This window comes from Grus americana, chromosome 3 (assembly GCF_028858705.1).
Source record: "Grus americana isolate bGruAme1 chromosome 3, bGruAme1.mat, whole genome shotgun sequence".
Lineage (NCBI taxonomy): Eukaryota > Metazoa > Chordata > Aves > Gruiformes > Gruidae > Grus > Grus americana.
This window is the reverse complement of record NC_072854.1, coordinates 30,299,615-30,311,762: the sequence shown is the minus strand read 5'-3', so window position 1 is coordinate 30,311,762 and position 12,148 is coordinate 30,299,615. Positions and strand designations below refer to the sequence as shown.

At 36.8% G+C, this 12,148-nt stretch overlaps 1 protein-coding gene across 1 annotated transcript in view; it reads left to right on the top strand.

Annotated features, from left to right (window-relative positions):
• Nucleotides 1-4,325: 4,325 nt before the first annotated feature.
• The window catches only part of EYS (eyes shut homolog), a 916,770-nt gene continuing 908,947 nt past the window's right edge, over nucleotides 4,326-12,148 (top strand). The window contains exons 1-2 of the mRNA XM_054819879.1: nucleotides 4,326-5,076; nucleotides 7,202-7,315. Coding sequence (XP_054675854.1) covers nucleotides 4,326-5,076; nucleotides 7,202-7,315 — 865 coding nt within the window. The remainder of the gene's footprint in view (nucleotides 5,077-7,201; nucleotides 7,316-12,148) is intronic.

Below are 12,148 nucleotides of genomic sequence, written 5' to 3'. Positions count from 1 at the left end.
AGCTGTGTAGTGTGTAACATGCACACGGGACTGGGTTAGAGTATCAGGGTTGTAGTGGTATCAAGCCATGAATCACCTTGTGCTCCTCATGAATGGTTCCTGAGGGTTCTGGGACTGACATAAAGAGTGGTGGGGAAACCCACCTGTGCCAAACCATCACCAAGCCAGAGGAGCTCATGGCCCTGCTCAGGCATATGTACAAGAGGCACTGGTAGCTGCCCCATCCTGCCAGAGCTGACCTCAAGCACAGACAGACAGTCCACAAAGTGTGTGTGTGACATGTGGGGAGGTGGCAAGAGAAGGTTCATTCCTGGCCCCAACGTGGTGATATGATGTACTGTAAGGCTCTGATAACAAGTGAATGTCGCAAACACCCGTCCTGACATGGGCAGGGATAGGCTGATGATGGCCAGGGAGTGTTGAACAAGAACGGAGCCTGCGGAGGCAGGATAACGTCTTGTGAGACCACTCCTCTATTCCTGAAACACGTAAACAATGACATCTGTGCCCTGTGCGCCATGTGCCTGTGACAGATCACCACTCACTTGGTCAGCCCTGAAGGGTGGGGGCAGTGAGACCCCCAGGACCCCCACAACCCACCGACTCATTTCTAGAACATTTCTGAACATTCTTGAGCACATACTGCGCCTGCTCAGTGATGACTGACCCCCACCTATGGGGCAGGCACATCGGGTTATAAAAAGTGGAAACATAAGTTTTCGGCGCACACCCACCACCTGAAGACTACAAGTACAAGCAGAGAACATCGCTGGACCCAAGGGTGGTGATATCTTTTTTCTCTCTCTCTCTCTTTTATTTCTCTCTTTCTTTTCCTATCACTCTCTTTGTCTCTAACTTAATTTTTGACACATTAGGGTAATATCGTCACACGTTTTACTAAACCCTTACCTTTCATAGTTCTGCTAAATTTTGAGCATTGTTATGACCTTTGCCAAGCCTCTATCTTTTGTAGTTCCACTGAGTTTTAAGTAAATTTATAATTGGTTTGAATCTCTAAAGTAATTGTCATTACTTCTGATTACCTCACAGGGAATTAAAAAGTTAATCTCACCCTCACCCCCTGAGTGGGACAGGACATGTACCTAAATATTTTCTGATTTATTCTCTTCTTTGCTATATTCTTTTTTTCTGAGAGGTTGTTAGAGTCAGATATCTTCTGTGGGTATTTCTCCAATCTCACTTAAAATGTACAGTATTTTTGTCATTAGTATTTAGTAACTATTTTTAATAGAAAGAAAACAAAATCTTTAAGATACTGGACTGGAATGCAGATAACTTGGGATTCATTTTTGCTTTTAAATGACTTCACTGGGGTCCTGCATAAACCTTTCTGCTTCAGTTCTCCTTTAGTACAAAATAGAGGATTGTGCTGCTTTTCACCCAACCTTTTATGACTTTAAGAGTTAGTTTTTCTTCAAGTATCTTACTGTGTGTCCATACAAGTCCCAGTTTTGGACTTTTCTTAGTCTTCATCAATTGCATGGAATCATCTGGGATTATAGATCGGAAGATTTTCTCCTTGCCTAAAGCAGACCTAAAATATAACAGTTATCATAATCACTGTCAAATTTCATCTCACGACACCATTCTGCCTCATGACATAGCATCAACATCTTGCAGATATTTGATTTCTTGCCTGATTTTCTAAGTCATTTATGTTAATATTGTAACTTTTTCATGCATAGATCTTTACTTTTCATACTCTTCAATATATAAAGGGTTTTTTGTCTTGATTTTATTGCTAAAATAACAATCTTTGTTCTCTCTCGATATTTGTTTTCCATCTTCCCCTCTTTTTAACACTGCTTTTACAGAATGTATTTGTTTATTTAACATTAGTAATTCTAGTATTCCCATAATATTATTTCAGTTGCATGAAGACTAATAATGATTTTAGTGAAGACAGAGTATAAACTGTTATACTGCTGATTACTTATTTTAAAATAGTTCAGAAGCTTTATTCCATACAAATATTGTGAGGAAGCACATTTTATTTATCAGTAAAAATGAAGCCTGTATATGATACCAGAACTATGCATAATTACAGGAATGAAGGGCAAAATATATTATAAGTGGGCAAGAATTCTTCTGCATTAGACATACTATAGTTTTCTTTTTGAAGAAAAATAACCTTTTATAAACATCTATTTTAGTAACCCTTGAGAAAATCACATTATGAAAAACGTATGTAAAGATGGGTTGCTGAATGTAGGATTTTTAAATATACAGTAATATAGAGCATAGACTGTTACACCTGATAACAGTGACAGATGTAATAGCAGCTATAATGAATATAAAAGTTCAACACTGCTACCTTAAAAGAAAAAATGCTAAATGATCCAAACTACACATTTGATAGCACATTATCTAATGGTATCATTGAACATCATGAAATTCTGAAGATAATGGAATGGTCTCAAAATAGAAAGACTATGAGTATTCTATAAAAAGGCTAGTAGTTTTCTTGCATATCCATGTCCTTTCTTTTCTTCTACAGGGAATTATCTCCCAGGGGTGGAAGTACAGAGACAGAGAGAGGAATTAGAATTTAGCATACTTGCCTGGCTGTGGAGCTAGGTGGTTAGAGAACTTCAACTGTTTGAATGTAGAATTGAGATTCAGTAATTAAATTAAACCAAAAACTATTCTGGGAGGGGGAGCAAAACCTAGTTTCTACCCCTTGTGAGTTTACTATTCTAAGCCTCAAGTCTGCTATTATTACTACCAGTTAGTCATAGTTCACACCTTTTCTGGTATCTTCAAAGGCTTAAACAGTGCTGGTCACTTTGCTGCACAAAGGTCTTTGCGAAAAGTTCACATGCACAGCAATTTATGAATAAGACAGCCAGGTTTTAGATATTCTCACCCCAATTTAGATGACAATAGGAGAGACTGAATGAATATCACCCTTCGATATTATCCTATAATTTTCAACAGCTCACTGAGTCATTTAATATTCTCTAGGTCAAGGTTTCCAGAAACAGCATCTTTATTTCCTGTCCTACTTTAATCTTTCAACATAGTTCAAAGTATGCTCAAAAATACTTTTGAAGTACATGGGGAAGATGAGGACATTTCATGAAATGATATAATTAAAGTGGTATCATAATCCATGTGCATTTTAGAGATAGATATGTAGGTGTAGAAATATATACATTCACATGTCATTCCATATGTTGTGTAAAAATGAAAACAATGTAAACAATTTACAAATTATTAAATGGCTTCTCATGTAAGATACAGTTTATTCTTTACAGTAACTTTCTCATTTGTAAATATCAGTTGAGAGGACACTAACTTAAAGTGTAAGATAAATATACTGAGAAAAAGAGCATTACAAAACTAAAAGGGAGAAAAAACCTTATATTTAAGACTAATTAAACTGTTGCTGACTCAAAGCTATTGACAATTTCTAAGGTATTAAACATCAGATAGTATTTTCATCATTTTCAGTATGACTCCAAGAATAAGCTTGATGATCTTATTATGGTTTTCTTTCTTTTCTGTAATCACTCTTTTCCATGGAATAAAAATTGCCAGATATTTTGAAAGGCCACCAAAAAAAAAAAAAAAAGCTCTGTAGTCTCTTTTGACTGTGATACATTAAAAACTTCAAACATATAATTAAGGACCTTTGGTTTTTTAGAGATATACTTTGAAAAGTAAGGATTTAATTGTTTTGCTGAGTGTGTGTGAGCATAAAAGCATTGAATATGTGTTTGTATGTTTTCTTCATTGAAACTATAATTCACATGCCTACATCTTCAGTATATCTACTTTTTATCATAAATTAATGATAAATGATCAAGAAAGCATCTATAGTTAAAACTTATGACTAGAGTTTAGATGTTCTGGTTTACTTCTTAGTTTTGCCACAGATGTCCTATCTTAACTTGGTTAGCACTAGTTTTTGTCAAGAGAGGGAGAGAAATGGAAAGTGTTTCTCTTTCTCTTCCGTACACAAGTACGATGACTAGCTAAATGAAAATAACATCTTTAGCAGGAATAGAAATAGGACAGGTCTGACTAGTTACAGTGGTGTGGTTCTGATCAGTTAATTGGACTTATTCCAGATTGACATCAGTGTAATTAGATGTAGACCTTGCTTTGTTGCATATTTTCTATTTTTGTAATGAGGCTTTGATATTCAACTATATTTAGTGCGAAAACAGAAATATTTTTCTCTGTTTGAATTCCTAGACTGCCATGGAAAATACAGACAAATCTTAGGGAACAAGTGTTCTGAAGCTATCCTCAGTAATGAAGCAGCTGTGAAAGACAACACCTATTTGCCAAGTGAAACAATGACTGCAAAATCAGCAGTTCGCATGTTAGTGTGCTTTCTTCAATTATGTGTTGTAAACGGGCAGGTAATATGTGAGAGGCAAATGACTGCTGAATGGCGAGTGGAACCAAAACCCAGTATAATAAAATGGACACCAAGGGAAAATATCTGCTCGGACTTCTACACCGAATGCTGGAATATGAATAAAAGCATTACTAGGGAAATCTCAGAACAAAATCTCAGTATCCCTCAGATATGCCCCTTACAGCTTCAATTAGGTGACAGTCTCTTCATTTCCTCTGAGCCATCCTTTCAGTCTTATGGAATGAATTTGGTAAATGTCTCCAAGGAAGAATTTATTAACTGCCCTAAAGCTGGTTTTCTTCAAGAGCAGTTGATTTTTGTTTGCCAGATACGAGGACTTCACCAAGTTGACCCTAACTGGCTTGGTGTTGGAACTCATTACTTTGCAGAGCTTTATAAGAGAGGCCCGCTATTGTGCAACATGGGCCTTCGTCTGAACGTAACCGTGAAGCAGCAGTTTTGCCAACAGTCTCCAAACGCACCATTATGCTCTGGGCATGGAAAATGTCTAAGCCATGTTTGGGAAAAAGAATATAATTGCCATTGTTTCTCACAGTATTCTGGAAGATTCTGCCAGAAGTTTGATATGTGCTCCACTAAACCTTGCCACAACAATGCCTCCTGCACCGAGAAGTCAGAACTTTCTGGAGATTCTTACGAATGCATGTGTCCTCCACAATTTTCAGGTATTTCTTTTCCCCTCTAGGAATAAATATTACACAGATAATACATTTTCCTTAATGTATAATAAAACAGTGAGAACATCACTAGCAAGGGTCTTGTATAATTTGATTGTCCATTACCACTATCACGCCTGCATTGTCTCTTTTACATGTAGTCACTTATAGGAGACTGTGCATTTGAAGACAGTTTGTACTTGCTTACATTCATGTGTGCACTGAATAAGTTCTCATCATGTTTCTTTCCCATTTAAGCATGAGACATAGGTAAGTACTTCTGAACTTACAGAAATAACTGATTTTTTTTCTGTTTGTTTGTTCAGCAGTTCAAGTTCTTACATCAAATAACATAAATAATTTGGAGTAAGCACCCCTGCAAGTTAGTTAACCAAACTGCTGAAAAACATCAAACAGTTTTGTTGAAATGAACATTTCATTCACCCTGCAACAAAAAGTCCCATTCCAGTTTAAAGACCTTTTAAATTACATTAGAGAAAATTTTAAAATCAAAATTTGTTTTTAATTGAAAAGCCAAACATTTAATTAGAACAGCAAGCAAAACAAAATACTCTTTTCTTCCAGATTGTTTTGAGCTGCAAAGTTCCTTTCAAAAGGAGTTTGCTAAATGTACTGTTGTCATCAAATATTTCACAAATGAAAAAAAATCCCTTAATTCTATCTAGGAAATATTGCAGTACTTACTTACCCAAAACTTATTTGAGATACTGAATCTGAGTTTGGGATTGGAGAACTGGAGAGTACAGCATGATTAGATACATTCTTACCTAACCATTGTCTCCATTTCATGGAGGAAGGGGATGAAGGAAATTATGGTTATATTGTTTCTGCATTCAAACTAATGCTGTTTGGGAATCCTTTAGAAAGTACCAGAAATATTAATTCACATCACAAAAAGGATCGTTGTAGCACTTTCTGTACTTCTGGAGCAGAATTCTAGCAATGTTCCTCTGATGGACCGCACTTCTGTGCTCTCACAATAGCCATGTTATGCTGGGAAACACAGCTGATGAGTCAAGAAACAGTGAGGTTCATCAAACACAGAAACGAAGGTTATGTTGCAGAAAGTTTGCTGTAATTTTTAATTGCTTTTAAAACTCCATAATAATTTTGTTACTAATGCATTTGCAAACAGAAGATTATGCAGGTATGAATAAGTCTATGTTATGAGAAAAACATTTTTATAATTATTCAAAGTTTAGTAAAATAGTGGAAAACATTGATGGTGTTCAGTATGTTTTCTGTTTGTTTTGTGAATTCTGGGGGCTGTGTAAAATGCGTTGAAAATAATAATATTAAAAAGTGCCTGGTACTGCTTTAATTCAAATTAATAGAAAGAGTCACAAGCAATTCTGTTAAAAGCAATCATCATGCTTAATGTTTTCAACAAGAAATTCTTAAAATATTCTGTTAGCCTATATGAGACAGTGTTGGCTAATGCCATAATTTTGTACTGGCGATATTGGTCCACTAAATAAGCTGTATGTAAACAAGAAGAACTAGGAGATTATACCATCACATATTATGGACGTGGCTACACAAGAATAAGGGAGGAAAAAAGTGCCTCCCATAATATAAAGTCTATTAGAAATTTGAAAAGTTGCTGAAGTGTGAAGAATGTCATAGCAACAATTCAAGTGGCAAGCATAATTATACGCTATTTAGACCCATATGCTGTAATAGCATAAACAACTTATAATTGGAATTGTAATTTCCAGAAAGCTGCATATTAAGAAAAATTCAGTCAAATTGGACTCCACAGGAGAACATCTTTTGTTCACAGTGCTGGAAGAAACCGTAAGCTAGATTCGCGTTACAAAGAAACAAATACTAGAGTACTAGCATTTCTCCATTTGAAGCTATATGTGAATTTGTAACTATATGGCAGATGAGGTTGAGCACAATAGCTCATATTACAGCAGCTGAACATTTTTCTGCCTTGTTTTAGAATTTCATTAATTTTGGTGAAAACTAGCAACCAACATTAGCACAAATATGTATCTATCCATCCACTTATTTATTAAATATAATGTTTTATTTTACATACTAATTTGACATTTCAGGAAAAAAATATTCACTGAAGTTCAATGTTCCTATTATCCCCTTTAAATAGGTAAAAATTGTACGGAAATAGTTGGACAGTGCCAGCCACACACATGTTTCAATGGTAACTGCAGTAACGTTACTCCAAACACTTTTCTTTGTGAATGTGACAATGGCTATACAGGTAAGAAACACCTTTGTTTCCTGTCTTGTAACAATGCTTCCTGTGTTATAATGGTGTGAACTTTTGCTTTACTGAAACCTAAAATAAGGTGATTGTTGCACAGTTTGTAATTTCCACAGATTTTTTTTAAATAGGTCTTGTAATATAAAAAAATCAGATTTCCATGTGACTACTCTAAAATACTCGTATACTAAAGGAAAACCTTATAAATTATAGAGGCCTTTCATAACTGGATCCCATCCATGTGTACCTTCCTCCTGTTGGCAGTATGACAAAGGAAGACTCATAATGACTAACTGGTTCTCACATACAGAGTTCACAAGAATAGAATCAGAAGTTCTTGCTGGGTGATTTAGAATGATCATGACACCTGTATTCATAATTTCAGCATTCTCTTAATAGATGTGCTAGAAAAATAAGATGGAAATAATGTAGAGTCAATAACCTCATGATTTAGTGGTGTGTCGATTAAAAAAAAAAACAAACAACTCTCAGAAGCTAATTGGTTTACTTGTGATATATTGGGCAAATAAGATGCTTTCATTAGAAAAGCTTGAATCAGAAAATGTATCTAAAGCCATCCTACTGTAAACACTTTTTCTTGGGGGTCAGGATAGCAGCCAAACTTAAAACACTATTCATTTTTGTACTTCACAGCAGAGATTTACTGTGTTGGTAGAAGAGAAGTAGCAATACTCAGAAGAACATTCTTTAAGAATGAGCTCAGCATAAAGCTAGCACTTGAATATCCAAGGAAAATAAAACTTTGTAAAATGTCTCATTCTTGGAAGCATCAGTTATCCCTGACAATCATAGAATATAAACAAATCATTACATTGAGATGCAGAGTTAAAAGAAAAAAAAAAAAAAAAAAAAGAAAAAGAAAAGCCTAATGGAGTAAGAAGGATCCAAGAGCCAATCTTTATTTTCATAGCAAAAGACTGAACATTCTTGTTGACACTGTAGTTAAGTCTGTGTAAAACTATATTTTTTAAAATGGGATAGATATACTTAATCCTAAATTCCTAGTAAATCCATTTTATATTACTCTACTTTTCCTCCCTTTCCTTCACTGTAGAGGGCATCATGGTCAGCATCATTCTGAGAAAATTGAAAAAGCCTCTTTTTTTTCAAAGGAGGAAAGTCCATTAGTAAAGTTTTCTAGAACTAGCTTTTCCCCCATGTATGTTCTATATCTTTTTAGAACACTTATTCTTGTCCCTTTCACCAAAATTGTGCAGGCACATTGCTTTTGAAATTTTCCCCACAAAAATCTTTTTATCCTTGTAATTTTGACCTAATGAAGGAGAGGATGGGAGGAGATAGGAGGAACATCGTTCTAGATACAGTAAACCCAAACCCATAATGACATGAAAACAGTTCGATACACTCAACTCTTGTGATGGCAGAAATCATTGTAACCTACTCTCCAGGTACCCGATAAGGATTGCAAAGAAGAAAAGGAGGCTATGAGTGTGAATTAGCTCCCTTTTTACTCTCCCGATAACTACAGGAAAATGGAAAATTCTTTCTTCTTCCAAAGCATAATAAGTATCACAGGAAGAGAAGGCAGACTTTCGGGAATTTGCCTCTTTTTGCCTGCTCTGATATAAAATGCCTCAGGTCCTGCTGTAACAGGAAAGTATGTAGTACATCAGCATACCTTGCAACAGGACTGAATGACTAACATACAGTATAATTTTGCAATTATATTCTGACTAAATGTGGTTGTTTTAAGGCTACATTTCTTCCTGTGTTCCTGTGTAAAAGTGTTTGCTAGCACTAAGGCAATTTCAAGAATAGTCACTTAAAAAACCCCAAAGCATATGAAACCAGGCTTTTTCCTATGAAAACAGACATTTGTCTATTGTTATTCTAACACGGCTGTTTCATGTTCTCAGACAAGATGAGTTCTGTAATTATGAATCTTGTATCCCGAATGCTATTCTAAGTGTGTGAAGTTGGCAGCAAATTCAAAAAGTTCCTCTGTTTTGATATTGAACTTGTGCACAGAAAACACAAACATAATGCCAAGATTGTGCAAATAATGATAAACTGTGACATATCTTTTTTTCCAGAATGAGGTAAGACACTGGCAGTAACTATTTCACAGGATCTGAATGAAAGTATGAAATATTCTTGTTACTGAAAATTGATGAGAAGTAAATAAAATAAAATTATTTTATATTTATAATTTCAATTATTATTTACAAGTATTTATTCAAAATGAGTAAGGTTGCTTTGTCCAAGTCGTTGTGTTCACAATGATAGAATGGATCTATTGGACTAGCAACGTATATGTTCATGTCAGTTACGGTTTGGGGTTTTTTTTTTATTAATTGTTTAGTTCATTCAGTGAGCTCTCAAAACTCTCTTCACTCTTTCCTAAAAGAACATTTTAAACATAACTTAATAACAAACAGCAAACATTAGGCATGGCATTATTCTTATGACTGAATACTCCCATTCATACCAGAATTTGCATCCTTAAACTTATTAAGGAATGTTCAGAGGAAGGGGATCTTGGCAAAACAAGGATGGGGTGAGTATAGAGAGAAAGGAGGTATAGGATAGGCTGGTAGTGTGTGAGCAGCCACTGGTCAGTACGCTTGCCTGACTAAGCCCTGCACCGAATCACTGTAGTCTATCCATTCTTCTTATTAAATCCTTTCTTAACTCTCTTTCCATGTAATCTCGCTCTCTCCCCATCTGTAAGCGCTGTAAGGTTCACATGCCAGCAACTGGAGATACTAAAATGACTGAATTTGGGGTCTGCAACTGGAGTTAGACCACTTGGAGACAGTGGTCCTAATATCTGTGGTGCCAGCAGCTGAAGTGAATGAGCCTCAGCATCAGTAGCAAAAGGGGCACCACAGACCATGGGAGCATGTGTCTGCAGTAACCGAATTCAGTGCCAGCAACTGGCATCAGACCTTGGATGATGGTGGCTCCTGTGTCTGGTGCTAGCCGGAGCACGTGAGAGTCCCAGTATCAGCAAGTGTAGAGGGGACCAAGAGTGATAAGTCCTATGTGCCTGGACTCGAGCCACTGGGAAGACTAGAATGTTTATATTTTCCCCTAACCTGGTGTGTGTGCATGTGTGCACACGTGCGTTGTGCACATGCATATGTGTGCATGTGCAATTCATTAGCAGACTTTAAGCTGCACTGTCTGATGAGTAGGAGGGCCATCTGGGCATCAATATTAGGTGAGCTGAGGTGTGATGCTAGCATTCAAAGGATCCATGAATGTGTCTGTCCTTTTGAAATAGAGAGTCAGGGGCTCTGTGTTTTCACTAGCAAACTTCAATCCTGACCAGTCAGAGAGGAGGACTGGGCTTTGGCTGTTTGTATATATGTTTTATGTGAGTTGTGGTGGTGTAATATGTGGGTGTTGTTAAAGGCAGTGCCCTGTCTGTGGGCAGGCTATGTTGCTGGCTGTGTTAGTGTCCTGTGCATGTGTCCTCTGGCATAAATGCTCATCTTTGCTACTGGTTGAGCCTGCAAATGGGAAAGCTGCATCTGTTGGCCTAGGACAGAGGGACTCCCAGGGACTCCGAGTCCACCAGGCTGGGCTCCAGCAGCTGGGAAGGAGGCTTCTCAGGCACCAGAGTCCACCAGAAAATGCACCTTTTATACATGCCCTAACAAAGAGAATATCTCAGAAACCAAAATTCTGATGGATGTTGTGGCCCTGTTCTGAGGATGGACAGAAAATTAATGTGACTCATTCACAACCTACAGGAAATACCAATATCTTAACTACTTCTGTAATGATAATGTTTAGTGTGCTTACCCTAGACAGTGTTTGGTGGATTGAGAACAGTACTTCATCTGGGGGGCTTTTTACTCCTTAGGTGGGAAGATGGGAGGTAAGAGAAGTGATTAAAAACAAACCCTCAGTAGAGCACTTGACATTATTGGGTTTTTTCACATATTCCTGTAAGGTAAACCTACATTTCCTCTCTTCCCCAATGGTCCAATTAGCCTCTTTACAGGCCATAATGAGTTCCCTCCTCACCTGTGGGACAGGACATACTATAAGAATGAGGTGGTTTTGCTTGGAGCCACTTTGGTAGAGCTTCCATCATCCAGGTGCTTTAGTTTAAAATGGTCAGTTCACTTAATCAGTGAATTACAGCCAGAGTACTTTGAAAAAGGTCATAATTGTAAAAACACTTCACTATATATATATGGAGAGAAGAATTTATTGTTTGTACAATTAGTGTTTTAACAGCCTAATAATTCAATTTGTCTAATACTAACACACATAGCCCAAATTAATACCCAAAGCCTTATTAATAATACCCCTAAAAATATTATACAAAAATGCCTTCCTACTATCTATTTTTTACTTTGGTATTATGCTCAGGTTTCCAGTGCTCCCTTTGTTTCCAAAGGCAATACACCAATCTGCCTCATGGAAAGAGGGCAAGACTTGCAGCAAGTCATCAGCATCCCGGGGTCTCCATTGGGAAGAGTGTGACATTCATGGTGGAAGTTTCTTCCCTGTCAGTCAAGGGTTCATATCAACCTACTTTTACATGTTTTCATGTCATTATCTGCTTCTTTCTCCCAGGCTGCCAGCCATCCCCCACAAAGGGCTACATATCTATTCTATGCCCATAATATCTGTTGGTCACATAGGACCCATATGTGAAAATAAAAATGTGAAGCCCATCTCCCTGCCCTCTGATCCAACTACTATACACATTTCTTTAGTAATTGTTTTAAATTCAGAGTCAGCGAGTTCACAACATTTCATTCACATTATGTTTGATTAGGGTACCTTAATTAAGACTACGTTTTCTAGGGGCTTGCGTTTCCACAGAGT